We start from the raw sequence: 27,291 nt of genomic DNA on the forward strand, positions 1-27,291 counted from the left end.
AAAGATTTTGTCTTTTATTCTTTCGTTTTTATTTTTAAACGTCACACGTCATGCGCTCAAAGTTTTGTTTCTTTCAAAGTGAAAGTGAAACCTACTAACTATCAGCTCCGTGGTGCAACAAGGAGAGACAACCACCGAACAATCATGGGTTTAATCTTAAAGATACTTATTTACTCGTGTCTCTGTGCAGGTAAGTCTTTGCCTAAAGCTATATTACAGATTTAAAAGGTTTGCAGTTTACATTTCGAGTTGGAAAGTGTTTTTTTTACAGCCATAATGTCCAGACTACAACAGGAAAGAAACTAATATTCTACATACGGTCTTAGTCTCTCTCTCCCTCCCTCTCTTTCTGTTTCTGTGTGTGTTTGTGTGTCTCAGGCGTGCAGAGTGTCCATAAGATCTCATGGCTGCCCTGTCAGTTCATTGATGAACATGTATTTAGGAATATTGAGAATCTCACTGAGACTCAGTGGCTCCACAGAGACGCCATGCTGCAGTTTGGTCAAAAAGGAGACACTCCTGTTAATCCAGATGCCATCACCTTCCTTGTCACCGGTAAGGCCTGTAACCTGTAACACACTGAGAACTTTTCTTTTCTGTTGTATTCTATTTCATTGTATTGTGTTGTAGGATCTAAGTTGGACATGCGGCGTTATGTGGAGGGTGTGGAAGCAGACCAGCTGGAGTGTGAGATACGTAGGTACAGCACAGCAGGCATCCATGTCCGCTGGCCTGCAAAAGGGACTGAGGAGTACAACCGCTGGTTCACTTGCACCCTGAAACACACCGAGGGCCTATTCATAGTCACCAGCTTCCTCAGACACCCATCTGCACAACCACCCTCTGGCCAGCAGGACTACCGCAGCTGGTCTTCCATCAGTGACACAGAGATACTCATTACAACAGGTAATAGTTACAAATGGTGCCAATATTTTCGACTTTACTTACAGCCAATATGATAATGTTTGGATAAATAAGTTAGTTTTTAGTTGATAGTCGAGTGAAACCTGGAGTAATCTTCAAAATGTGTGTTTATGTCTAAAAACTCAAATGTATCTCTGTGTGCCTCTGTCTTTTTTCTTTTCTTTTTTGCTTTTGTAGTTACCATGGGCATGAAAACACAAACTCCATCAGTGAAAGCAAAACTGGGGTCCCAACAAAAGTTCCACTGCCAGTTTGCTATCGACCACAAGGGACCAAATGTCACTGTGGAGTGGCACTGGCAAAATCGAGGAGAGAGGACTCGACTCTTCAGCCATGCCAGCCGTTCAGGGCAGACCAAGGGGACTGGAGTTGGACTGAGGAGTCTGGCAGACGGGGACGCTTCTTATACACTGCAATACTCCAAGATGAGCAGTGAAGGGACATACATTTGTTCGGTGTCAGTGTTGCCACTGTTTGCCAGTCTGGATATAAGTCTGCACATCGAAGGTGAGAGAGAGTTGAATACATGATACAGATGTCCACTTACAAGCTTTTTTTGGAGTTTTAAATTACATCTAATGGTCTTCATCAGCAGATGGAGTTTGCTTTGTCAAACTGCTGTTTGTTAAGAATAGCTTTTGTGTCAGCAATAGATTGAGGAATGACTACTTGACGTGAATCAATAAAATAATAATGGACTAATTTTGGAACTCTCAGAGTTTCACAGTTAATTATATTGTCATATTTTAAAAGATTGATTTGAAGTTTTGGGAAATAAGCATTTTAGCTTTCTTGCTTAGATTGGGGAAGACTGATGCCACTCATGTCTGTACCGTAAAAAATAAGCTTGAGTCAGGAGATGATAAGTTTATCTTAGCATAAAGCACATAGAGAGTCCCCCATAAAACCACAACTTGTCTTCTTAACATTTAGTTTTTATGTTGAGATTAAAAGAACAAGTTATACCATGATAATTAGTGAGTTTTAGAAGTACCTGTTTGGGGTTGTTTGTTTTGTTTTTTTACTTTGGGCAGAGCCATGTTAGGCTAGCTGTCTACTGGCTCTAGCTTCATATTTAACTTACAGACATTGAGAGTGATATCAGTCTTATTGTTTAACTCTCACCAAATAAGTGTGTTTCACAAAATGCTGAATTACTCCAGCTAAGACAGACCTCTTTTATCCTATTGATTAATATATAGGTCAGCAGTTATCCATATATTCATTATCATTGACTAAATATTCTTTTGATTAATTGAAAAACAGAGAAGCATCAGTTAGTTGTTTGAAGTCTGAGAAGTAACTCTCTCCTGGAAAAATAATGAATGTTGCACACAGTACTGGCTAATGGCACCTGCAGAAAGAAACCCCTCACTGAAAATGAATTTTATTTTCTCCTCCTCCTTTCCTCAGAGCCTCCTCGTGTCTCCCTCAACGTCGCACCTATTCTCTCGCTGCAGGAGGGTGAGGAGCAGAAGGTGACGTGTGAGGCAGAGAGCTACTACCCTCTGGATGTGGAAATAGTGTGGTATCAACAGGACCCAACAGTGTCAGGTCAGAGAGTTGGTTCTCCTCTCCCCAAGGTACTGCAGAATGTCCTGCTGTCCAGCCACAAACACAACTCAGACAAGACCTACTCGCTTTCGGCTTTCTTTTACCTTGAGGCTTCACTCGGGATCTCGGGCAGGCAGTTTACATGCAGCGTCTCTCATAAATCCCTGCGAGTGCCCATCAAAAAGAGTTTCATACTGAATGTTGAAGGTGAGAGGAGAGTACCATGTCACTGCAGTTCTCTGAGCTACCACACAGTGGCAGCAGAGGAACATATCTGACACCTCTTGTCTGTTTTCTGTTTAATCGACACAGAACCAACCAGCTGGTTTTTTTACCTCTCTGTTGGCCTCATCATTGTCCTACTGCTGGTCATTCTTGTAGTAATGCTGCCCAACTTGAACTCAGGTGAGTGTGGAAACCCTCATAAAAACAGGTTGATATCACCAACATACAATCGCCCTATATGGGTGCAAATATGTTCAAATGTGTTTGTGTGTCAGTCACATGAAAATTTGAGAACCACTGTGTTTGTATCACTTTGACATATGAGGAGAGACTAATTATGATTTTTTCCCCTCCACAGTAAGAAATCGATCAGTGCAGGTAAGATGATATGAAAACATGACTGTTGTTCATTTTAATTTCAACAGTTTTGATTTAACCATGACCAGCAATGGAAACCACATTTTAATCTCTGTGTATATATGTGTATCTGTCCTGAGCAGAAAAAACCATACTAAGGACGAACTGAGCAGAACTTCAGAAACACCCGTGAAGGCAGACTCCTCACTCCCTTCCTCCTCCCTTGTTCATTTTTATTTTAAATTGTCTCAGATGTTTGATTTCTGTTTGTTTGAAAAGGTGACTTTGGGTTTCTGTGAAACTAAATATGTTTTTTATGTTTTGCTTTGATTTTGCTGATGCTAAAAACTACTGATGAAGGACACAGATTTGTCAGAGTTACAGTAGGGAATGCTCAATATTGTAGGAATGAAAATTGGTGCTTTCACAAAATATTTACACAATGAGATTTTTGATAAATAAACATCAGTAATGTGGATATAATGACTAAGTGGGGTAAATGCAAATAGTAGAACAGCTACAGCAGTCTGGTAAGTTCAGACTGCATCATCAAGACAACACGTATGCCATATGATATTACAAAATCCAATATCGAACATGATATATCTAGTCTCATATCACAGTGTCGACTTTATATTGATATATTGCCCAGCCCTATGCTTAGGGATAGATATAAGCATGACTGATGGCTGAATTACATTTTCTTGCTTCAGTTTCAGGGACATAGTCCTATTGTGAACGCTGCCTCACTGTCACACTATAACTGGAAGACTTGAACAAAAAACAGTGGCACCATTAATATTATTAGTAACCCCTCTGTCTTATAGCCATGCTAGCGAAATATTGTCACATGTCTCAACAGCTATTTTATGGATTGTTTTGAAATTTTTGGGGACTTTCATGGTCCCCAGAGATTCATGCTGGCTTTGGTAATCCCCTGAAGTTTTTCGTAGCATTATCATTGTCAGCATGCAGTTGTGAACGTTTGGGTCAAGTCTCATAGCTGCTGGCATGGCCGTAGACTGTTGAATCTATTTTATTGTAACAAGTCAAAATATCTGCTGTTTAAAGGCCTGTAACAATTCATCACTAAACACCAGTCTCACTGGCTGTTGCTGAAACAGTTGCTTTCCAATTGCTGATAATGCAATAATTAGTCACAAGGCAATGAAATATAGCTGCAGTGAGTTAACATGTCACAAAACCAGCTAATAGATTGTTGGTCAATGTTTTTTTTGGGTTTTTTAAAAAGATTTTCTCTGGCATAGACACATTTATTAGCAGTAGAGAGACAGGAAATCACACGAGAGAGGGGGGTGTGTGACATCAGCAAAGGTCCTCTGGCCTGGATTCGAATCGGGGTCCGCTGCGTATGTGGCATGTGCTCTTAACCGCTCGACCAGCTGCACGCCATTGTTGGATAATGTTAAGTTTGAGTCTTAATGTCATACAACCACCAATGAATGTAATGATACCTTTAAATGAAGACTGAATAAGAACAAATGTCACATGTTGTAATCATTTAAACACTGATTGGATAAGGTACTACATTAATTGTTTTTTGTCTTAATCTTTGGTTCCATGTGAGTGAAATTAAAAGTGTTCTTGTAGAAAGGAATGTGTCCTCTTAATCCATCAGACTGAATGTTTTTCACTTGCTCTTTATGTTGCTTTATGTTTAATACCCACACTCAACAAGTAAAATAAAAGCCTCTAGTAAAACTCAGAGTCAACCCCTAGAAATCTTCTTTCCTATTACATTACTTTCTCTCGGTGGTTTTCTCTTTTTATCTGACCCTCTCATTTCAAACACGCACAAAAACATCCTTGTAAAACACACTCAAACACTGCTCGTATATGTCAGCCGTCAGCTTTGAAGCAGACTGACGAAGAGAAAAGATGGAGTCCATAGAGAGGACAGCCAAACCGGTCAGTCAGGTAGGAGTCCATTTACGGGGATAAACAGAGCTTTACTTAGACTGATACCAGATGTGTGTTTGTGTGTGCTGCCAGTGCTCTGTGCCCTAAGGGGTGAGAGAGAGTGTGTGTGGCCCAGGTTTGATCACAACACTTCAGAGCAAGACAAACAAACAGACCAGCATTGTACCTGTCTTCATGACAAAGGGAAATTTGTTAAAACAACAGACTTGACATTTGATGTTCTTGACAGAAATACATAAGAAAAAAATCCAGTGTGGACTACCCAATGGCACACAAACAGCTAGAGTCAGTAGCTGCAGCATTCATGCACACACCATCATTTCAAGATAAAGTAGCATTTTCTGAAACTTGCTATATTCATCAAAAAATAAAAATTAGTGGTGAGAGACAGTTGAACTCTTGGACCTCACATCAGTGGTATTATTTGTGCTAGAGCCTCTAAACCACATTTCTCATAATCTCTATCCCATAATACTGTCTGCTCCAAAGATGACTGCTTTTATTTTCTCTGTATTTTCATAGAGGATGATCAAAATTTTGGAAGTGATTTTTCACTGCAGGAAATCTTGTAATCTTCTGGTCCATAAATTGGCCCCAACTTTGCAAAGCTGTTCTGACCTCTCTCAGATTACAAAGACAGTTTTATAAAACGAGAAATGTGTCTCTTAGTGGTTCATTTAACTTGTTTTTGGAAATCATTGTTGACATAAACCTGCATTACTTGATATTTTTTGGCGAGTTGGGGGCAGCGCAACAAGCGCTTAACACAACATAGACATATGATCATATACAACCAATAACTAGCAAAATTGTGGCAAACTGTAGACCCTTAATCCAAATAAAAATGCTACTCCTGTTTTCTTTTATTGTAAAGCAATCTTTTTTGCAAAAAAGATCCCCTAAAACTGATCAGATGACATATGATGCAACATGCACAGTAGGGGACAAAAAAGTTCTAAATAATCTAAAAATCAATGCCATACAGTTTGTTGAAATGTGACACCTCATTTCTGAAATAACTACTATGCAAAGAAGACCATGCCTTTCAACATAGCTACACAATCTATGTATTCAAAGAAAATGTACCAAACACAAAATGCAACAATACTTTTAAATGATTCCCCTCATTATATTGAATAAGCACAATACTACAGTAGATTGTACACAGATTATGTATCTTCATCCTTTCTTTGGTGGTTGTGCTGTGATACGTTCCCATCCTTAAAAGACTAAATAACTGACCACTCTGCTTGACATCAACACTGTCTCATTTAAATCTAATGAAAATACGAAGAAATCTATTGGATTCTGTGGGAAAAGTATATCGGTATCAGTCCTCAAAAAACAACCACAGCCGGCCTATCTGAGGCTGTAACATTTGAACCGAGGTTTAGAGAGAAAGAAACAGAGAAACCAACATGACAGTTGAGAAACTACATGTTGCATCAGTTCTGCATAGTTACAGTAACTTAATCCCGTCACTGATCTTAAGATGATGAGCTTCTTTGTAAAGACGGGAGACATGCCAGGGCCGGTGCTGGAGGTGGGTTGATTTCACTATAGATACACGGAACAAAACACACTCTTATTCCTGGATGTTGTAACTGAAATGACAACAATTAGCTCATCTTAAGCTGCTGTTATGGGTATAAAAGGCGAAGTGGGGGCATGTCTGAAATAGCTATATAAAATAAAGGACCACAATTCACTTTTATGATTTGATGATGAAATTTATTACCAGGACATAGGTGTGTCAGCGGTTACAGTTTGAACAAGATAAGCCTGAAGAGCTGCACTATATACAGCAGCTCTTTGTTTGAAATGCAGGTGCACATTTAAGCCAACCATACTTTTATGTGGGCGGGAATTTAAGGGTTAATTAGAGTTTTTGTCATCTTTTGCCAACTTCTGGTCCTCTTTATGACCAGTGTTGGGCAAGTTAGATGACAACTGCAATCATTAACACATTTCATAATCACCTTACTTTGCTTATCACTCAAACATGTCTTTAAAAGAGTTCAAAGCCACGACAGGTTCCATTGTCTGTTTAACACGTGTAGAAAAAGAAACGTTGGGCCTCATGCGAGAACATTTCCATATTTTTATCCTATAACTTTTATTTTTCTCTGTGAGGTTTGCTTGTATGAGTGTACTAAATCAGATTCAACAAACTCTCTTAACTGCCTGAACTTGTCCTAATTGCTTTGTTTTGTTGCCTGATAAATGCCACCTGTTTATGAGTGGTAGCACGTTCGTGAGATTTGATCATTAGCATAATCCACACCGCTAAAATTGCCATATATGGTTCAACTCTTAAATTCCAAGTACGAGAAAATCAGCCTGTCCTCACTAAAAAACAACAGTATAGTTCTAAATTCAGCTGGCAAAAACGACTGCACTTCAGATGATGTCAGCATGAGGGAGCAATTAGCCTTATTGGTAAGAGGCAGGATGGTTGGATGGCTAGATATTTAAATGCCAAAAAGCAGAGTTTCACTGCTGGTGTCGTGTCTCCAACAGTGAATTGGGTCATTTACCAAAACTTTTAATGGGTGTTTACTATTGCTATGACAACAAAGGCTGCATAAATTTAAGGAAGTAGAAACCATGTTTCAAGTGATCATTTTTAAGCCAAACCATGATCTTTTCCTAACCCTAAACAAGTGTTTTTTTGGGTCTAAACCAAACCAGACCTTCACCACAGCAATGTCACACCATAAAACATCATTATTTTTAACAGTGATTTGTAACAGTTTTGGTAAGAGGCATGTCACACTCTTAATTACATTGAGCTATGTGGTCATTTAATTATGAGAATGTGTTGGAGAAAAACTGATGAATGCTATAAATGTTCAAAAATCATTTGTGCAAATTATGAATGAATCATTTCATAGGAGTGGTTCTTAATGAGGATCAGTGTGGTTTATCAAGCAGCCAGCATAAAGTTGGGAGGTTTTTACATACCATTAACAGCTAGCTCAAGGTTAGCCTACATTAAGCCCCATCCTCTGCATTGTAAATAACAGAGCATTACTGGGATTAGTAACTGTATCGTAGCCTAAACACCAAATTTCACATTGTAATCCCTTACACACGCCATTATTGAAAAAAGTAATCACATTACTGTAACGTATTACATAACTATGCATTACTGTGTGTTTATTCATACATGTCAGCGTGTCAGTCAGCTGAAATGGAGGCCTCTCAGGTTTGCTGACTGTGATCCTGCTGTGTCCCCACAGACAAAACTTGTACTCAGTGGAAATTTTAATGTCAAGAGCAGAGAATTTCTGTGTGTTTGTGTGTATGTGTGTGTTTAAGTAGCTCACTAGACCCTACGACCAAACCGCTGGCCACACACTTAACTACTGCACGCATAATAAAGATGCATGTAAAGCTAGTGGAAAATTCACTCAGTGTGTTTTGAGAGTGCGTGTGTGTCGGTCCCTCTGCGGCTTCAACTCGTCTCCTTTTCCCTTCTTCCTCCTCACCGCAAATGCTTCAGATTTATTTCCTCCTCGCCGTTCTTTCCTCTCCTTTTCTCTCCTGAGTTCAGCTCAGAACTCACAGTGCAGCGCTCCTATGATCCATGAATACCTCCACAGCGCTAATGATGCTAGTTCACCCATGTGGCTCTCCTCTCCTAAGCTGTTGTGACAGATATCAAATAACACCGGACTGATCTCAAACACAAAGGGTGTTTGGAAAAGCAAAGCAGCTAATTGTTCTTAGTGACAGACCTTGACCCATGTGGTTTATGTTCAAATTCAACACTCTGCCTTTGCCAGTTTCTCCGGTGAGGTCAGGTTGCAAGTCTCACTGAGTAATTAAAAAAATATAAAAAAAATACATGCAGCAGCTCAGAGGCGATGAGCTCATCTTAGAAACACATGCATGCAGTTTTTTGGCCTGGCTGACGACAAACGCCCGCCAGCCAGCAGCTATGGATGCGCCAGGTTTTCATGTTGAAACATCAGAGTTGCATAAGAGAGTGAGTGCGAAATATGATATACGGCATGCTGCAAACCAACATTTAAGTCAGATCGTAAAAAACAGAGTCTTGTCATTGCATAGCTATGCAGCAGGCGTCATGAAAATGTAAGAAACAAATAGCCGCCTCAGATCACAGGGGAATTTCTTGGTTGTGTTTGGAGAAACTACGGCCCAATAGATTATGAAATATGTTTGTGTAGTGTTATCACAAGCACAAAGTGATCCAGTGTATGTGGTGACGAGGTGGAGATGGAGGAATTGGAGACTTATTGGGCAACAAAGTGGGACATATTTGTGCCAAAATTATTTTGTCTCCTATTCAGATTAATTTTAGTGTGTATTTTTAACTTTTATTTGTTGCTCTGTTTGTGTTTACATGGAAACCGTAAGTGATAGTGGCCCTCAGAGACTGAGTGTGAGTGCCTGTTTATGCTGCCTGACTGTCCTTTGTTTCTTTCAGTGAAGATTCAAATGTCTTCATTGTGTGCCATACCTCCATCGCTGTGCCTTCCACAGCACATAAGTGGGCACACTCTCAGGGTATCAAAGTATCATGTATTGCTCTAAGGAGCTGGCATCCACCAAGGGGAAAAAGCAATAAATCAAGTTAAGAGGATCCATGGAGACCAAGCTCTGCTTTGTAAAGTTTTGTGTTTGTTATGGTCAACACAGTAACAGGTTGTGTGTCGGTCAACAGTATTTTGAAAACCGAACTCCGAACTCTCCACTGAGCCAGCTGGCTCTCAATGCAGCTCTCACTCAAAGGAGGCCTTTGATCTGACTCATGATGTTTGATGGTAAGTGGTAATGGATGACATTTGCGTGTGTGTGTGTCAAAAAGAAAATAATCTACCCTAAATTTAACACTGCTATGCTTTGCATGTATGGTTTCATTTTGTTGCTTGGTGCAGTATTTCTCTTATTAAAATGGATATATAGCCCAAAGATAGATGACATTTTTAGTCATGTCTAATGCAGCTGGAATGGAGTTTAAAGCTAGAAACCACAATTCTAAAATACATCAACAGTATGTGTCAAGTTAAGATGTCAGAAACACATGCTGAAAGTCAAAGCTGCTCAAAGTGAATCTTTATCCTGAATGCTTGAGTGTCTTTGTCTTTGAGTTTCTGTTTTTATTGGACCAAAACAGCCAATGTGTCACCTGTAGAGATATTATCAGTTTGCTTGCTGGCAATGTATGAATGTGTGCGTGTGAGTGTGTGTCATCTCTGAATGATCTCAGAGTTGCACCATGAACTTTTGGTGTTTGTTGTTTTTTCTCTTTGTTCATTGATAAATTGGAGAGACACAACCTGATTTTTTCCCTTTCATTGAAACTCGCAGGCAGGTTTGGGTTAATCTGCATCTGTCACATCTTCACATTGATTTTCACATTTTTTTTACATAAAGTCTGAACACAGCTTAAAGGGGACAATTGCTCTTGTGTTTGGCATTTACATACTGTTATGATGTGTGAGGTCAAATATTATTAGTCCAAGTTCCAAAACTTGAGAAGAATGTATGTATAAGTCCAGGTTTCAGCTTGCCCTGAACACTTCATTTGCAATGTTTTTTTAGGTTTTTTTTAAGTTTCATGATGAGATGATGTCCATAAATAGCTGCCCTTGTGGTCCATTATTTGTTGCTGCAGTTGTTTGCGTTTTCCACTCCGAATCAGATTTTGACTCGAACATGTACGCATGTATTTAAGAAGTTTGTATTTCATGTAAAGAATGAGAAAAAGTCGTGAAATCCTACTACTATAGTTTTCTGACGTACCCTCCAGAGTTGCTGGAAGTCTGCTGAGGGGCAGCTGTCAAGAGTTGGCCAATCAGAGCAGAGCGGGTTCATCGGGAGGGTAGGCTTAAAGAGACAGAAGCTAAAACGGTCTGTTTCAGACAAAAGCAGAACTGAGGGGCTGCATAAAGGGTCAGTATAAGATAAATAAGGAGGTTTTTAAACTGTAAATCATGCAAAAATATAGTTGAGGTCCAGAACAGAAATATAGATCTGGAAATGTGCATGACACGTCCCCTTTAAGACCCTTTACCTAGATTCCTGATTGTCAGGATTGGATTGTAAAAAGTTGTTTTGGCAAAATAAGTGAATGTCCTCTGTCCTCTATCATAGTTTTTCATGCTCTCATTTAATTTTGGTAAGAAATATTCCACGTAAATAGGTTTACTGAGATGGATGGATTACCTAAAGGGCCTACTGGACACAGGCCAAGAGACTCCAAGAGTCAGGGGCCCCTAAACAGTATGAAATGGCAATATGCACTTCTGGAAAACGGAAGAAAAAGTCTGAACTTAAAAGGATTGTTTATCATCTCAAGTTCAGCATTGACATCATGTGATAGATGTGATAGTTTTTCAAATCTGAGGGGGCTCTAAAGTGTCTTTAAATGGTCATCATCTCTTAATCAGTCCATGTGTAGTGATATTTAAAAATCCCTTTGATGCTACAGACTTTATTTAGCAAACTATATTTCTGCATTAGGGAATAACAAATCCTGTCGTTCTTTATGTTTCCCCCAGTTATTCAAAAGTTTCCATAACCACCAGCTCTTTCAGCTCCATAATACTAAATCAGGTTTGTCTCCTGTCCAGCTGAAAAACTTAGACGACTGTATATCTTAAGGCTCTTCACTGAGGCTCCACTGTCTATCTGTGTGTGAATAGTTGGGCTCTGACATAAATACATCTATACATTTTCCGAGACTTGTATGGAAACATCTCTAGTTCCACCTCCCTAATCCCAGCATTTCTCTGATAAAATTATCAAAGAAGCCTCGCCAGCAAGATGACTGATGTTCTAAAAAAGTTTGAAAGAGTCTCCTGTTTTCCGCACCGCACCTCTCTGCGTGTTCCACACTATAATTTAAAAGCAGACATCCAACTACTACTTTAGTGGGATATATCGCTGATTTTTATGAGGAGGTGGTATTCAGGATGGATCCATACAGAGAGATGATTTAAATAACTGAAGGGAAGGAGGCTCAGAGGAGACAAAATATGTGATGCAGCATGTGCCAACCGCACTGTAAGCCCTGCTGACTCTGAGATTAGGCTCAGTTTTAATTTATAATGAAGAGGCCAGATGTGTGTGTGTGTGTGTGTGTGTGTGTGTGTGTGTGTGTGTGTGTGTGTGTGTGTGTGTGTGTGTGTGTGTGTGTGTGTGTGTGTTTGGGGTTAGATGTCAGAGAAACAGCGTAACACGGAAAAGGTCAACCGGACGGATTCCCAGACTGTTAAACAGCAAGAAGGGACATTAAGGAAAATACAGTTGTTATGTTCTCTTCTCGTCCTGTATGTCTCTCTTGCTCACTTGGTGTGTCTCTGTTTCACACTCACATGCGCAGACACACACGCACACATGTGTTAAGACAACACACTCCTGATTTATTTGCTCTCCTGGGCCCTGATAAAACTCATCACGAATGACGTAATTTGCACAGCTAGAAGATGGGACAGGCAGACACTGGCCGGCTGTATGTGTGTGTGAGTGTGTGTGTGTGTGTGTGTGTATCAGGTATTCCTCATGTTGTTGGGACATCTGTTTAGACTGTATAACTTTGGTCAACCATACTCACACATAAGACTCAGGATGTACATGAAGATCTATAAAGGGCACATTCATAAATGAAACTACTCATTCATTTATGATTTGAATCATCAATGTAACACATATGAAACCTCACAGGCCAATGATTTGGAATAGACTCCAATGAAAATTTGTGGAAATTATACATATATAGTAACTACTGTGTTCTTAAGGTTTTTACATATTTGAGACATCTGTGTGTGCTGTGAGGATCTGCATTACATAACTTTTGTCATCTGTCTAGTCCATTCAATTTCATGAGCAGCCAATATTGTTGCAGACACCCATTGTGATATAAAGAGAACTGTGTGCACATCTGCAGTCTGCTGTTTGCTTCAGTTTTTGGGCTATCCGTCAATCTTTGGGTGATCTCACTCAAATAACTGTCTCACATATTTTGGTCTGGATGATGAATAAAGGAGAGGCCTCCATTTATTGCTGTAATATAGATTCCAGCCACCTGTGGCAGCACTGAATGCACTCTTGCAGAGCAGCACTCCAGTTGGTGAGCAATTAAAACATTCTGCGCCATCTTTGATTTCACGTTTTTCATTGACTTTAATGTGAGAGATCTTTCTTGATTGCAATCATATTTCAAATCAAATCAAATCATATTTTTCTAACTTTTCACCCACCTGATGTCAATTGTTTAATTTATGCTATGTAGAAGATGTTTAATGATAAAATGTCCATGTTATGGGAGATGGCATCCAGGTATCCTGGATCAGGGCTACCCCCTCTCAGTATGTTTGTAAGTAAGAGGAGCATTTGGACATCACCTACTTGACAAGTTGGGATGACAAGAAATCTGGGGCTTAATATTAAGCTATTCTGATGCTACAAATTGAACCATTAATGTGCACAATATTGAATGTGATTCCATTTTGGATTTCCAAGATAAAAACATTCCCAAAAGGGTTTCAGTTGCTTAAATAAATGATTGCATTTTTTTGGAACATTTCAAGTGATTCAAAAAGTCAAAGATAACACAAGGAGACATTTTTTACATTTGTTTATGTTTTCACTTATGTAACTGTGCTTCCCAGTTAAGCTGAGGTATAAATCTGTGACGAACAACAGCCCATAAAGGACAGCGGGTCAGCGAGGGGTCCAGAAGTACTCCGACATCCAATGTATATAGATCCCACCATGGCTCACTCTGATTACATTACTCCTTACACATTACAAAGTGAAGTGACGCAACATGAACTTATTGTGTTGTCTGGACGGATTCAACAGGATTTACAGTCTCATGAAAAACACCCGCAGAGTTTTATGTCCAGCCCTGACAGAACATTTAGATGAACTGTAAGAGCTGTAAGTGCATGTGTGGCGTCATTCTACATGTGTATGCATATAGCAGTGTAAATATTATCAAATGTACTAAGTAGATATATAGCAGAAAAGTAAATGGTGCCTATACCTCTCACCTGTATTAGATTTATTCTGTTTGGAGGAAGTGTCAGTTCATCATTTTTACATTTTGGCTGTCTGGGTAATAAGCAGGTAGTTGACAGTGACGGGGCGTTGCTTAGAGACACGGTGTGTTTTACTGCTTGAGTCAGGTCTGCAGAGTTTATGTGAACATGGGAGTAAAATGTGCAGAGAGAGAATGAGATAAACAGCATCTGAGGATAAGATATTAGTCTATAAAGTGCAGAGAAATGTAAAAGAAACCACATTCTTAAGTGGTTTTACGATGAATGTTTTCCTTGTATTACACAGTACTTATATATTGGTTTAGTGATGTATTAAAATGATGATGGAAAAAGGATCAATATCGTCCTTTGATATAATGATTAAATTAATTGTTGAAATGACCAATGCCACTAAAAATTGTTCATGGGCAGCTTTCAACCTGAAGGATTCTCATAAAATTTTGACTTGTGGTCACATAAAAACATGCATTTATTTCATTCATTAGTTTCAGTCATGTCTAACCAAAGAAATGCAGCCAGTGCTTTTTATGAGGATCTTACTCAACAGACCAGCCTAACTTTGCTTTTGCACAACTAAATTGACCTAAAAGTATTACAAAATAAACATAATGAACTAAGCGTGGTGTGGTACTGACTGATGATTACTGTATTAACAGTGAGCAACGTGTTTCACTCAGCACTTCATGAGGCTCAGTGTTTTTTCAGGCACTCATTAGCCCAACAATGTAGAGCTATTCAAAGCAAACGCGGTGCAAAGAAAACACCTCCTCTGACAGTTCTTGCTGTGATCTCCTAGAAATTAGATTTATATGCTACTAATTTGCAACAGCAAATTCTTTTTGAAGGACATGTATTGTGGCACAAGTGTTTACAAATGTTTAATTTGTTCTCCTACAATAGCAGCCAGTCCTCACAAGAAAAACAACAGTACAGCTGTGCTCGAAAAGGACCTATAGTTATACTTATGCCATCTAGTGGCCATAGTAAATATGACCAGCTCAGATGATGTCAATATAAGGTGATTTCCTTGTTGGGTGGAAGGCTAGATAGTTAGATGGCAAAAGGTTTGTATCTAATCACCTAACGTTAGGGTTTTGCTTACTGTTACCATGATGACGAAGGTTGAGTAACTTTAAAGAAGTACTTACTATGTTTCAAGTGATAATTTTAACCCAAACCATGATCCTTTCCTAACCCTAAACCTAACTAGACCTTAACCACAGTGATGTCATACCATAAAACGTCATTATTTTTTAACAGTGACTTGTAAAGGTTTTGGAAAGTGGCATTTTACGCTCCTGTGGGTCGTTCTGAAAATGCTACTATGGGCCTATGTGGTCATTTAATCATGAGGATTTGTTGTACAGTAGACAGAACTTTTACTGTATTGATATTTATCCAAAACCATGATCTCACCCTTACCTTAAGATCAGCAACCTACAACTTTATGCTGAGCACTTTTTTGTTTTTTACTTGGAGGCTGGGGACATAGAAAAGAGAGATTCCAGAAACTTTTATAATGATCTCTTTCACAGACATGAATCCACGGCTGGAAAAGTTTAAGTTTCCTTTTTTGTCAGTTTTTCAGCAAATATGCATTCCAAAGCTTTCAGGCAAATTTTATCCTCATTTGGAAAAACTTTTAACTTCTGACTTAACTTTTTGATTTGAATAATTCATTTTCATGACGTGCATAATATGGGAAGGATCAGCTGGGGTGGATGGGTATGACCTGGAGCATGACTTTACAGGACTCATTGGATGCACCTAAATCAGCTGAACCGACAGCTGAGCTCAACCCAGAAAGAAACTGCTTTTAAACCCAACAAGAAAATGATTTCATGTGGCTGAATCAGATTGGTTGAAGCAAATAGGGGAAATACCAGCAGACAGCTGACTTGAGTTGGAAGCGGGAAAGGAAATCTTTTGCTATGCTTCATTTCAGAGTTTTTAGGTTCTATTGACTGTTAAAGCTGTTGGAGGAAATGTGAAACCTTGACATTAAAATTGTCCAAAAACTCTGAACTCTGAACCTTTTTTTTGTAAAACACATAATACCAGTCTTTGTTCTTACATCAGTGTTGTTGGTGCTGTACGGTGTGACATCTGCTTGAAGTCAGAAGCTTTGTAAAATCTCCTGAGTGTTGTCAGACATGCTCATAGATTATAGGCAGCTCTGCTGGCCACAGCTAATGATGTTGTCTTTCCTAACTGGAGCTTCAAGGAAAAATGGCTCGGCTTGATGGATGTTCTCTAAAAACCCTACTAATTGGCTCTGTTCGTGCTTGCATGAGCGTGTGTGGTTGATTTTGTGTGTGTGTTCAGCTCCAGGGCCTGGATGAGGAAAAGATGATGTAATGCTGAATCAGGGCCTTGCTGCCAGCTGAAGGGCTGATCTGGTAACGCTGTGAGGTTTTGATACAGCGGAGCAGAGCATGTGTGTGTGTGTAGATTACGGAGAAAGAACAATTGATGGATATGACTGAGATGTATTTTGGCTCAGTTTGGGTGCATGACATCATCTTGCCCCTATACACACATATACAACACTCTTGCTTAAGAGTCAATCAAAAGTTATCGGCGTGCATTCGAAGCTGTGCACTGATTGGGCTCCTGGGAAAAATGCATGACTTTCTCACACTGTAGGTTTGTGTGTGTGTGTGTGTGTGTGTGTGTGTGTGTGTGTTTATTCTTGCTTTCGTCAATAATTAAATCCTAGCAGGTGTGTGAAGGAAAATGTAATATTTTTCCATTATTAGTGACCGAAAAAATGTTAGCAGTGTCAATTCAAGGAAACATTGATGTCATAAATCCTTCATCAAAACCAAGTATGTAGTTTGTGTGTGTGTGTGTGTGTGTGTGTTTTAGCGTCTCCACATGCACGAAACTTCCCAAATTCCCATCCAGCTCTTGGGGTCACATCCTCAGAGTGGTCCCCTGTATCCTCTCTACTGTTGACATTAGGGGCCTGTCCGCTTCCACACCTATCTAATCCTGACGCCGTCCCACAGAGGACACCCGGTTCAGACTCATTCATTGTGTGTCCCTCAGTCTGCTCACTGTCTCTGATAGTAGCACTGCTTACTCACACTTGGAGAGCACGAGTGTGAGTAACATGCTGGAACATCCAGTTCACTATAGCTTTTTAATATCACTGAAACAAAGACAAGGTTTCAATCAAACTATTGTATGAGGTGTGTTTTATCATACATGAGGTAAAGCTGCACCCAGTTTTAATTTAACAGATGAAAACTATGACAAAAATATTAATTGACAATCGTTTTATGAAGGATGAAAACAAGCCTAAAATTATATAAAAAGGCCGAATTCATCATTTTTTTGTCAATGAATAACTAGTATACAACAATGTGGGGAAAAAATGACAAATGCACACAACTAATTATTATTTTAATGCAAAGTCTTATCAATGACCTGTATGCATGTGCAGAATCACACGTGTTAGCTCCTGATTAGTAAAATAATATCTTCCACAACCCCAAAATATTTGATAATATCAAGTGTTGTGGATGTGGATTAAAAATTCAAATAACTAAATATGTCTAAAAATAATGTACATTTTAGTCACAAGACTAAAACTAAATCCAAACCAAGTACTAAAATGAGCTTTGCACACTCCTGAGCTGCTACACTAAACGGGTTAACTCTTGGTATCTTCTTCTTTTTCTAAGCAAATAAAACAAACTACAGTTGACGTCTGAGCGTGTTTGCATAAAGATAGAAAGAGATAGTTGTGGTTTTATTTGTCTAGGTTTTGACATATTCATCTCTGAGGTTTCTACTGCCATCCCAACACAATGGAGGAGAGAAGAGAAGAAATGACATCTAAAAATTCCCAATTACTCAGGATAAACAGAACACACGTCAACGGTGTTTAAAGAGATTATTTAAGTAGAAAGTAGTCCCAGTGCAAACTTTGCAGGGAAGTCTGAAGATTATCTGGAGATTATCATTGTCTGCAAGGACAAGTTGCTCCTGAATTTTTTAAATGCCATTTACACTGCTGTGAGCACCACAAATAGACTTTTTAAACTAGTAATTCAACATGTTGCCACTTCTCAGAGGTCCTTGGACACATTTGGAGCATAAAACATTTTATTGCTGGCTTCAGTTACATGAGCAGTGTGATCCACACATAGTGGTGATGGAAAGGCTTCATAGTACATGTTCGGTAATTTCATCCACATTTCTTGTTAAAATAATACAGTAATAAAGCTCTTCAGTTGAGACAGCATGCTGATTAATGTGAAACAGACGCTGGCAAACCGCAGTGGCTTCTTCGTCCTTTTGAAGGCAAAAAATGGTAGATGTTGTGAAAATAAACCAAAAGCTGACACTGAAAGAGTTTCCAGAAGTGACCCTGTACACATTCCCCCTCATCCCACCCTGTTGCTCTCCTTAACCTTCCCAAAAGTATATATCAGACACATCACCCTCTTCTCCACAGCCCCAATCTCAAGTCTCTATCATCACATCGCTCCTCCATCTCCACCTCCCTTCGTCTGCGCTCTGTCAACCGTCCTCCTTCCTCCCCACAGACTCTCACGCCACATCACTCAACTTTTTATCCCATTACACCATACCAGCATCTACCTATTTCCCTGGCATTCGATAAAAGAACCTTTATTCATCCCATCGAAAATCAAGTGATGGCTTTGATATGAGTCACACAGAGGTAGACGAAAGCAGGCTTCTCATCTCTGGCTGACAACCATGGATTTTGTTGACTTAAATAATGACTGTTGCTAGCAGCTGTAGCTACCTAGCATAAGTTAATGCTAACTTATGCTAACACCCCATGAGTCGGTTGATGACGCTATCTCCGGTTTACTTTTTAATGTTTCCAGCTGACTCGTTCTGATGCCACATACATGATGTGTAAAAAGACTGAGGCTTAAGCTACATAGCCCAGCTGATGATCCAAGACATATAAATTGAGGACCTTGCGTGTGTAATGCAGTTAATGTAGAGCTAGTTAGCATAGGATAGTATACAATTTGGAATGACAATATCTAATCTAACCCTTGGCTGGTTAGAATACATTATTTGACTGTCAGTACAGTTGGATTCAGTGTTCATCTGAATTCAAATAGAAAAGGATTTTAGGATGACGACAAACCAGTTAAGCTAACATTAACACTAAAGCAAGTTTGACAAATAAAAATGAGGATAGAGATCCTATTATTACTCTAATTTCTGATGTACCACCTTGGTTACCTTTATATTTACGTCATGTAAACCCAACATAATAATATAATAAGTTAATGACTTGCCCTGTGCCTTTGTAACGACTGGTTACTACTTAAGATATGTAAGCTAGTTTGCCGGGGTATGCTAACGTTTGCCCTTTATCGTAAGAGCGAAAAATACAGTTTAGTTATACTTTTAGTTTAGTTTACTTAGTGTATAAGTGTGTAGATACCATGCATCACTCTCACTACAATCCCATGAACATTGTAACAGAATGCGGAGAAACCCAAAGCTTTAATAGGCCGTCCTTGCTTTTACAGCAGTGCCCCTTTACACTTTCATTTTATTCAGATTTGATAATTGCATTGCATTTGAGGTACAGAAAATGGAATATATTGGTATTATATTCCTCTTTCTCCTTCCAGGGTGGTCTTACTAGCAGCACTGAGACTACTTTGCCAAAACACTTGTGTACCTTAATAAGACTCAGTATAAACATGACATAATAATTGAATATTTTTAGTAGCTGCACATGAAAACAATACATGTATTTCTCTTTTGGCCTACCCTTCTCAGCTCCATATGCATTTAATTAAAGTTGTGCTTTGAAGTGTCAATGACATCATGACTTGGCTGACGTCCCATGGCCCTATTTAGGCATGACAGGTTCCCATGGAAACTCTGATGTCATGGGGGGGTTCAGGGTGAGGCAAGTTGGAGTGGATGATGTTTTCAAGCCTGTTTTCGGGTGAGACCTGATGTATGTTAACACATGGACAGACTATGTATCCATGGTTGTAAAAGATACAATTCAATGCTGGCTGTGTTTTCAGTTTCATCCTTCAAAAAGTTGGGATGAAATCCTACAACAAATAATATGGTTCAACTCATGCTAACTGAAGGGAAACCAATATTTTGGAAGAATGTATTTGATCATGACCTGTCTGTCAGCCTGAAGACTCATGCAGCGAACTGCCTGGCACGATCTGCTGTGTGTTATTGTGTCTTGCTGTCAGTCTCCAGGCAGAGATATCAGGGCCAAGCTGTCATGATTTTACAGAGTGTGAGTTAAAGACTGATGTGAAGAGGAACGGGCTGGCTGCATGCTAGGGAAAGTGAACGAGACCATAAATACACAAAAATCTACCCTTTTACAAAGTGCAAATGCTTTCAAATATAGCTGTCATGGATGTAATTTAAAACAGGGTGTTTGGTTTTTATTTAGGGGGAAACAGCGAGCCTGGCTCGATAATTAGCATGTTGTTTTTGAAGTGTAAAAACAAGTTGTAATTTTACAGGGGGTATGTGTGTTGAAAGTACAATGTGTTAATTACTGAACTTTCTTTTTTTTTTTTTTTTTAACCTTTTGACACAACTAGGCTAGCTTCTACCATCTGTGTAGCTTCGCATTTAATTTGCATGAGTGCAAATTAAATTTTATCTTCCCAAAAGGTATGTTTGTTCAACTAGCTGCTTATACAGGAAAGCTGGAAAATGTTCAAGAATAGAAAACCGCCAAAAGCAATAACCCTGACATAGAAACTACCTCAAAGAGTCAGTAAAAACTCAGTGTTTCAACTTGTCAATGCATGGCTGTTTCAGCTTGTTTATTACCACGAGGTTTGCTTACTCATGGTAATAAACTGAGTCATACCTCACACAGGCTAAACAGGTAGCTTATGCTTATGTACTGTAAGCAGTGATAGAGGAAATACTTGAAGTAAAATTATAACAATATTAAATCACTCCGTAACAAGTTAAAGTTTACATCTGAAAACCTCTCTTAGTGATTAAATATCACCAGACTGCAGAAAAAATTTAAAATTTAAAAATGTAAGTAAAATTTCAGAAATGTATTAGTGGCTATCAGACAAATATAGAAGAATACAGAGTGCATTTCCTGTATTTCCTCTCCCTTCTGAAGTGCACTGGAATAGAAGAACCAAGTACAACTCCCTTAACTGAATTTGTGTTGATTATCAGTAGCAGTATCATTTAATTTGACCTACATGCAGCATGACTCATTTTCATGTTTATACAAAGTTGACTTTGGCAGCTTGCTCTCATACAGCTCCGCTTTCTGCATGCAATGTTTGCATTGTGTGTGTGTGTGTGTGTGTGTGTGTGTGTGTGTTTTTTTTTTTTTTTTTTTAATTTTATGGGAGTGTGGACATATTTGTGTTCTTTTTAAAGTGATGGTGACGTACACTCGTCTCTGTGGCACAAACTCAGAGCCCTCTTGTTAATGTTTACAGTCTGTAACCAGCAGTGTGTGTGTGTGTGTGTATACCCTAACCCCTTTAAAGAGATATTGGGGGATAATGATGTAGGGGAAATTAGAGAGGACTGAGTTTGAATGTGGTTGAGTTTGGTATCTTCAGCTTTAAAGTTTCACTATGTTTATACAAACATACCTATAATTAACAACTTAATTATAAACAACATATTGCTTAATGACCGCCTATGAAAAATTATTAACTTAAATACAGCACTGAATGTTCCTTTCATGTCGCCAGCTGTAAACTGTTGCCAAAAAAAAAATGTGTTGGAAATATACCAGTTGGTGAGACTGAAAAGCAGAAGTAGAGAGAGTCAAGAGTCATGTCAGTGTTTTAGAGAATAGATTCTTTATGCTAAAAATCTGATTTGAATAAGGTTTACATAAGGTATTTTCATATTTCCAGGATGTACATTTACAACTCCGACACCCAAAACAGCCTGTTTTACGTCAGTTCAGTGACAACTAAATATATACATTTACAGCACTAGCACTAATAATGAGATTTTCACAATAAAAGTTATGACCTTTCTGTAAAACATAACCGTATCAGACGGTATTTAGTGATGAATGCTGAATCACAAATACATGTACAGTACATTCATTTTCCCATGAACATAAAATGATACATTGGCTTTGTTGACATCATTTTATGAACTGTATTGTGGAGTCATCCTATTTCCCCGCAAAAGCCTCAGTTTGAGAACTTTCATCACATCAGGATGCGTCATCTATCCGTCTGGTGTCTGTCTTGTTTTGACTATTTGGGCAAACTTTGTGCAGTAATCACAATCAGAGATGTGTTTGGACTGATTAGACTGCTGTTCTTTCGGTTTTGTCTCATTGTGATGTTGTGAATGTTTGACGACAGTGAAACATCTATTATGAGTATCACAGGCAGTGCTACATATGAAATTAAACCAAAACAGTCATTAAATAAAGCCAAAATTGAAATAGATTTAATAATTTACATAATTTACCATGTTTTGTATACTAATTTTAGATAGGTCATCTAAAACCTGTCTAGAAACATGCTCACACTGTAAAACTCTTTTAAATACTTATTTGACCAATTGTCCTAAATCTAGTTTTTGGCAGCAAATACACATATTATATAGTGATATATATAAATTATGTTCTATATATATCTTTTTTTTTGTCTTGACTCAAGAGATAAATACATAAAGTTGTGGATTTGTCACGTGACAGACACTCAATGGTGAGGAAGCATATGATAAATAGAAAGTATTTATTGTTAAAGGCTTGGGAAAGGTAATATAGGCATAGGGAACCTTGGGCTGGTAACTTGGAACTGGGGCTTGGGATCGGACTGGAAGCGGGGAAGACAGGGGGATCTGGGGCAGGGAAGCAGGGCTGACAAGATGAAATGAGGGACTAGAGACAGGGCAGATGGACCTGCAATAGACAGAAACAGGGTCAGGCTCAGGACAACAGGCAACAACAACAACAACAACAACAACAATAATAAAAAAACGGATAAATGCAGGAGAAGCTGATTGAAGTGTGATAACACTGATTTCTGCTACATACAGAAATCATCTGGCAAGAATGAATTAAGTTAGTGAAGTTAGTCTGTTAAGGAGTATCTGCCCCTAAAATAAATGATGATGAGATATGTATTCCATGTACTGTAATTTGTTAGCTATTGGGACCAAAAACAAGAAAGTCTGCTTGAATTTAACAAGGAAGCTAACAAGCTTGTTCACAAACATTTTGTCATTTGACTCTTTTACCCAAAGCAACTTACAAGCATGGCAAGACAATCAAGCATTCAGGGCAGTGAATCAAAAAACTGTGGTATAAATTCACTGATTAGGTAGAGGTGAAATTTTGTTTTAAGTTTAAGTAAGTTAAAAAAAAGACTCAATGTATCTCTATGAACCAATATAGCATCCTTTAATTTTTTATGCATTTTCATACAGTCTTATACAGGAGTTTCTCTCTTACTCATACTTTTCTGTCATGCTTTACTTTGAAAGACAATTCCCTTGATTGATTACATATCAACTAAAGGAGGCATATTGGATTTGATTGAAATGATCAAAAGCACAGACTGTATGTTTGTTTCATATTCACCTCTGGTGTTATGCAACGTAAAAGTACGTTTTTACACAGGGGTATGTTGGTTTTAACATACATGACTATTAAATTCTGCATCTGTTCATAATCCTCTTTACACGTCTAGATATGAGATAGATTTGCTGGCATCAGAAGGTTTATTTTCTTTATCTTTGCTAAATTAATTCATTTCAGTACGTTTCACAGAAGAAATGTTTATGTTCATGTTTATCTATCAGAAAAAGCACAGAATGAACTAATAATAAATAATAATGATTAAAATAGTAAACACAAAACAGCTGCTGCTATTTATTCCTCACACTCCATAAATGTAACATGAAAGTCAGAATTACCTCTGATTGTAAGTTTGTTGGTTTAGTTTGATTATTATTTTTGGGAAAGTAATACACTAGTCTGAAAAGCTTCACATTTTGCCAGAGACACACGTCCCAAATTGCTCATGAGCACACTGGTACTTTCTGAAAGATATACTTCATCTGGTTGTGGGATTAAACTGGTGATTTCTTTTTTTTAATTTCACAATCATCTCAAAGGCATCAGTGATAAAAAAAAAGTGCTTTCTTCACTTCTTGCTCTTTACTTTTTGCAGATGTTTGGCTCTTGTCAACCATGATATATTGTATGTATAAGTACGCTACATAGTGCAAACCCCCAGATGTCTTCCAGCCCGCTACGTGGCCTAATCCACACTTAATCAGTTGAGACAGACTCCCCACACAGAGGAAGATGTGTGTTTGCAAATGTCTCTGCAATATCAACAAAAGTCTACCAGGTTGAAGAGCAGATGAGAAGAAAAAACCGAACAGTGTGTGACCTCTCCTCCTAGTTCCCTCCAATAGTTATCTCAGTAATCACACTGGACGTTTACAACCTGAGCTCTGCACAGAGGGGGGGGGGGGGGGGTCAGAGTCAGAGAAGTAAAACATATTTGGTCATTATCAAAACAATGAAACAGCTCAACTTGGACTGTGGGAGGCTTTGTAGAGAGAGGGGGGGGGGGGGGGGGTAGAGAGAGATCTATTGTGGTGACGACAGCTGAATTTTTCATTTCATACCACTCTGATTCATGCAGGGTCATTTGGCATTACCTGCTGACTCACTGTTCCTGGAAAACTGTGTTTCCCACATGGTGGAGATCAGGGACTTAAAGATGTCCATTAGGGACAATCAGGGTGCTCCAAGCAAAATGAGAAATTGGTTTAATCTCACTATCATTAACCTTAATCCAATTTGATCATTTAGAAAGTCACATCATCATTTAACTTTAACAACTATATAATAACTTTATCTGTATAGCACCGTTGAAAACAGTCGTTACAAAGTGCTTCACAGAGCATAGGAAGACAAGAAAATGAAAGGCAAAACATCAAGCAACAAGAAATAAAATCACTCAGAGTCCAGGTGCAAAGTTATAAAATGAATAGAATGAATAAGTAATGCGGGTTATAAATCGAGGGCAGGTAAAGCCTGTCTGTAAGAATGTGTTTTAAGAATGTCGAAACTGAGGCGGTGCTCCTAAGTTCCTCTGGCAAGGCGTTCCAGAGTCAGTGGGCCTTAACAGCAAAGACTCTGTCACCCCTAATGGCCAACCTTGATCTGGGAACAAGGAGGAGGACTTTACCACGTTCATGAGGGGTGAGCAGTTCACAGATGTATTCTGGAGCAAGACCTTGAATATAATTAGTAAAATTTAGTCAATCATATCACAGAGTGAATCGTGGTTTTGCTCAGTAACACAGGTACTATAGAGAAGTTGATTTTTTTGAATAAGAAAAAAAAATTGAAATAGAAAAAAAAGTTTAAAGCTGCTAATACATTTATGACTAAAGTGGTCACTTGTATATGATGCCAGAAATAATTATAGATCACTTACTCTGCAGTTCCCCTCAACTCTACACAATGTTTAGGTTCCTTGAGCTCATTGTTTTTACATTAAGCAAGAATTAGTGGAGACCAAACCAGAGCTAAAAGGAGAGTGAATATGAAATGATTCCTTCTCTCTTTTTCAAGGATGGAAACCTTCCACATGACAGAAGTATGATACAAAGGATACATTTGCAGATGTATCTACATTAACTTGGTTAAAGACAGGACAGCGCTCTGCTATTTTAAGAACCTCAGATGAATGATGAAGCTGACACCCGTGACCTCTGATCTCTACAGTGGTTTGTTGCCGTCTGTGTCTTGTACTGCCCCCAGCGGACTCACATAAAACCCTGAGGGGGGGTGCTGAATGTGTGTGTGTGTGTGTGTGTGTGTGTGTGTGTGTGTTTGTGGGTATGACTTAAGCTACTTTTGGGGACAAAAGACAGCAGTAGATTGGGGACAGCTTGTGAAATTGGGGACACATGTTGGTAAAGTGGACAAAGTGGTTGGTGAGTGAAAGTGGTTAAGGTTAGGGTTGGGTTTAGGTAAGTAGTGGTTATTGTTATGGTTAGGGTAAGTCTCCAGGAAATGAATGTAAGTTTATGTAAATACCCCAAAAGTGACAGAGGTAAGACTGTGTGTGTGTGTGTGTGTGTGTGTGTGTGTGTGTGTGCGTGTGTGTGTGTGTTTATGTGTGTGTATATGTGTGGGAGAGAGAGAGGGATAGACAGAAAGGTGGGGGGAACAATCTTCCAGTAAATCACCTCACCGAGCCCCCTCCTCGTCTCCCAAGTCTCCCTGCTCACTGTCTCACACACACACTCTTTAACACACACATACACTGTTGACAGTAAGCAGGAGGGTGAAATGTCAAAGCATTTGCATGTGTGTGCCTAATGCGCAGACACACATACGCACACACTCACACACACACACACACACAATTGCTATCTGGTGTGGAATGTTTGCTCTGTTGGGGTCCAGTTACACGGGGGAGGGTGGTGGTCCTCAGCAGTCAGCTTGGCAGTCTGTCTGTCTCAACGTGCAATTAAACACATCACTACAATAGAACAGAATAGAACATAATAGAAAAGTGGGAAAAAAGTACATGTGAGGACACAGTGGGATGTATACCCACCTTAACCCCCTATGTAGTCATTTACACTCCAGTTATGTCATACATCTGTGGGATAGATGTATTATAAGTAGTATCAAAGTTATACGTTATATTGTACACCCCCCATCAGTCACATTTTTCACTTTTGTAGGTTGCAGTCTTTATCTTAACAAAACACCATTAGAGTGGGGTTGGAAAGATTATGAGAGAAGTACAAAGGGATTGGGGAAAGGATTAAGTGTGAGAAAGTGTGTGTGTTTGCTTTGTGTATTTAACTGAAACAATTAAAGGGGAGATATTGGTGATTTTCTGTTATTTATATACTGTTAGGATGTTGGATATCTATGTTAAACATGGTCAAAATTCTAAAATTAACTTAAGTAGAAATGCTCCCTGCAAGTCAACCTGCTCTGAATGCTTCATATTTTTGACGTTTTTCTTTACCTTGCCAATGAGCTGAAAGCCATAAATGGCCATCGATTCCATAGGCATAGTTGCAAATGTTGCATTTTCCACTAATGTATTTCAGATCACATGTTCGAATGTGTTTGAGATGATGACGTTTCAGGTAAAGAGGAAAAGTAGTGAAACCCTGCCACTATAGTTGGTCTCAGATTATAATTATGTGTCGTGTCCTGTTCAGTTGGACGTCAGATGGGCTGCAAAAAAACTGTCTTTAAGCTAAC

The 27,291-nt window shown here is 38.8% G+C and overlaps 2 protein-coding genes across 2 annotated transcripts in view; both read left to right on the forward strand.

Moving 5' to 3' along the window:
• The first annotated feature begins 79 nt into the window (after positions 1-79).
• dhrs13b.2 (dehydrogenase/reductase (SDR family) member 13b.2) lies at positions 80-4,735 on the forward strand. The gene is made up of 8 exons (XM_062418969.1): positions 80-190; positions 379-555; positions 631-906; positions 1,102-1,431; positions 2,338-2,685; positions 2,791-2,883; positions 3,062-3,081; positions 3,204-4,735. The coding sequence occupies exons 1-8, from the start codon at positions 145-147 to the stop codon at positions 3,216-3,218; spliced, it is 1,305 nt and encodes a 434-aa protein (XP_062274953.1). The 5' UTR covers positions 80-144; the 3' UTR covers positions 3,219-4,735.
• A 5,026-nt stretch (positions 4,736-9,761) lies between these two features.
• The window catches only part of smtnl (smoothelin, like), a 47,827-nt gene continuing 30,297 nt past the window's right edge, over positions 9,762-27,291 (forward strand). Inside the window, exon 1 of the mRNA XM_062418975.1 lies at positions 9,762-9,791. The gene's annotated coding sequence lies outside the window, so the exon portion shown is untranslated. The remainder of the gene's footprint in view (positions 9,792-27,291) is intronic.

Source organism: Scomber scombrus, chromosome 5, assembly GCF_963691925.1.
Source record: "Scomber scombrus chromosome 5, fScoSco1.1, whole genome shotgun sequence".
Lineage (NCBI taxonomy): Eukaryota > Metazoa > Chordata > Actinopteri > Scombriformes > Scombridae > Scomber > Scomber scombrus.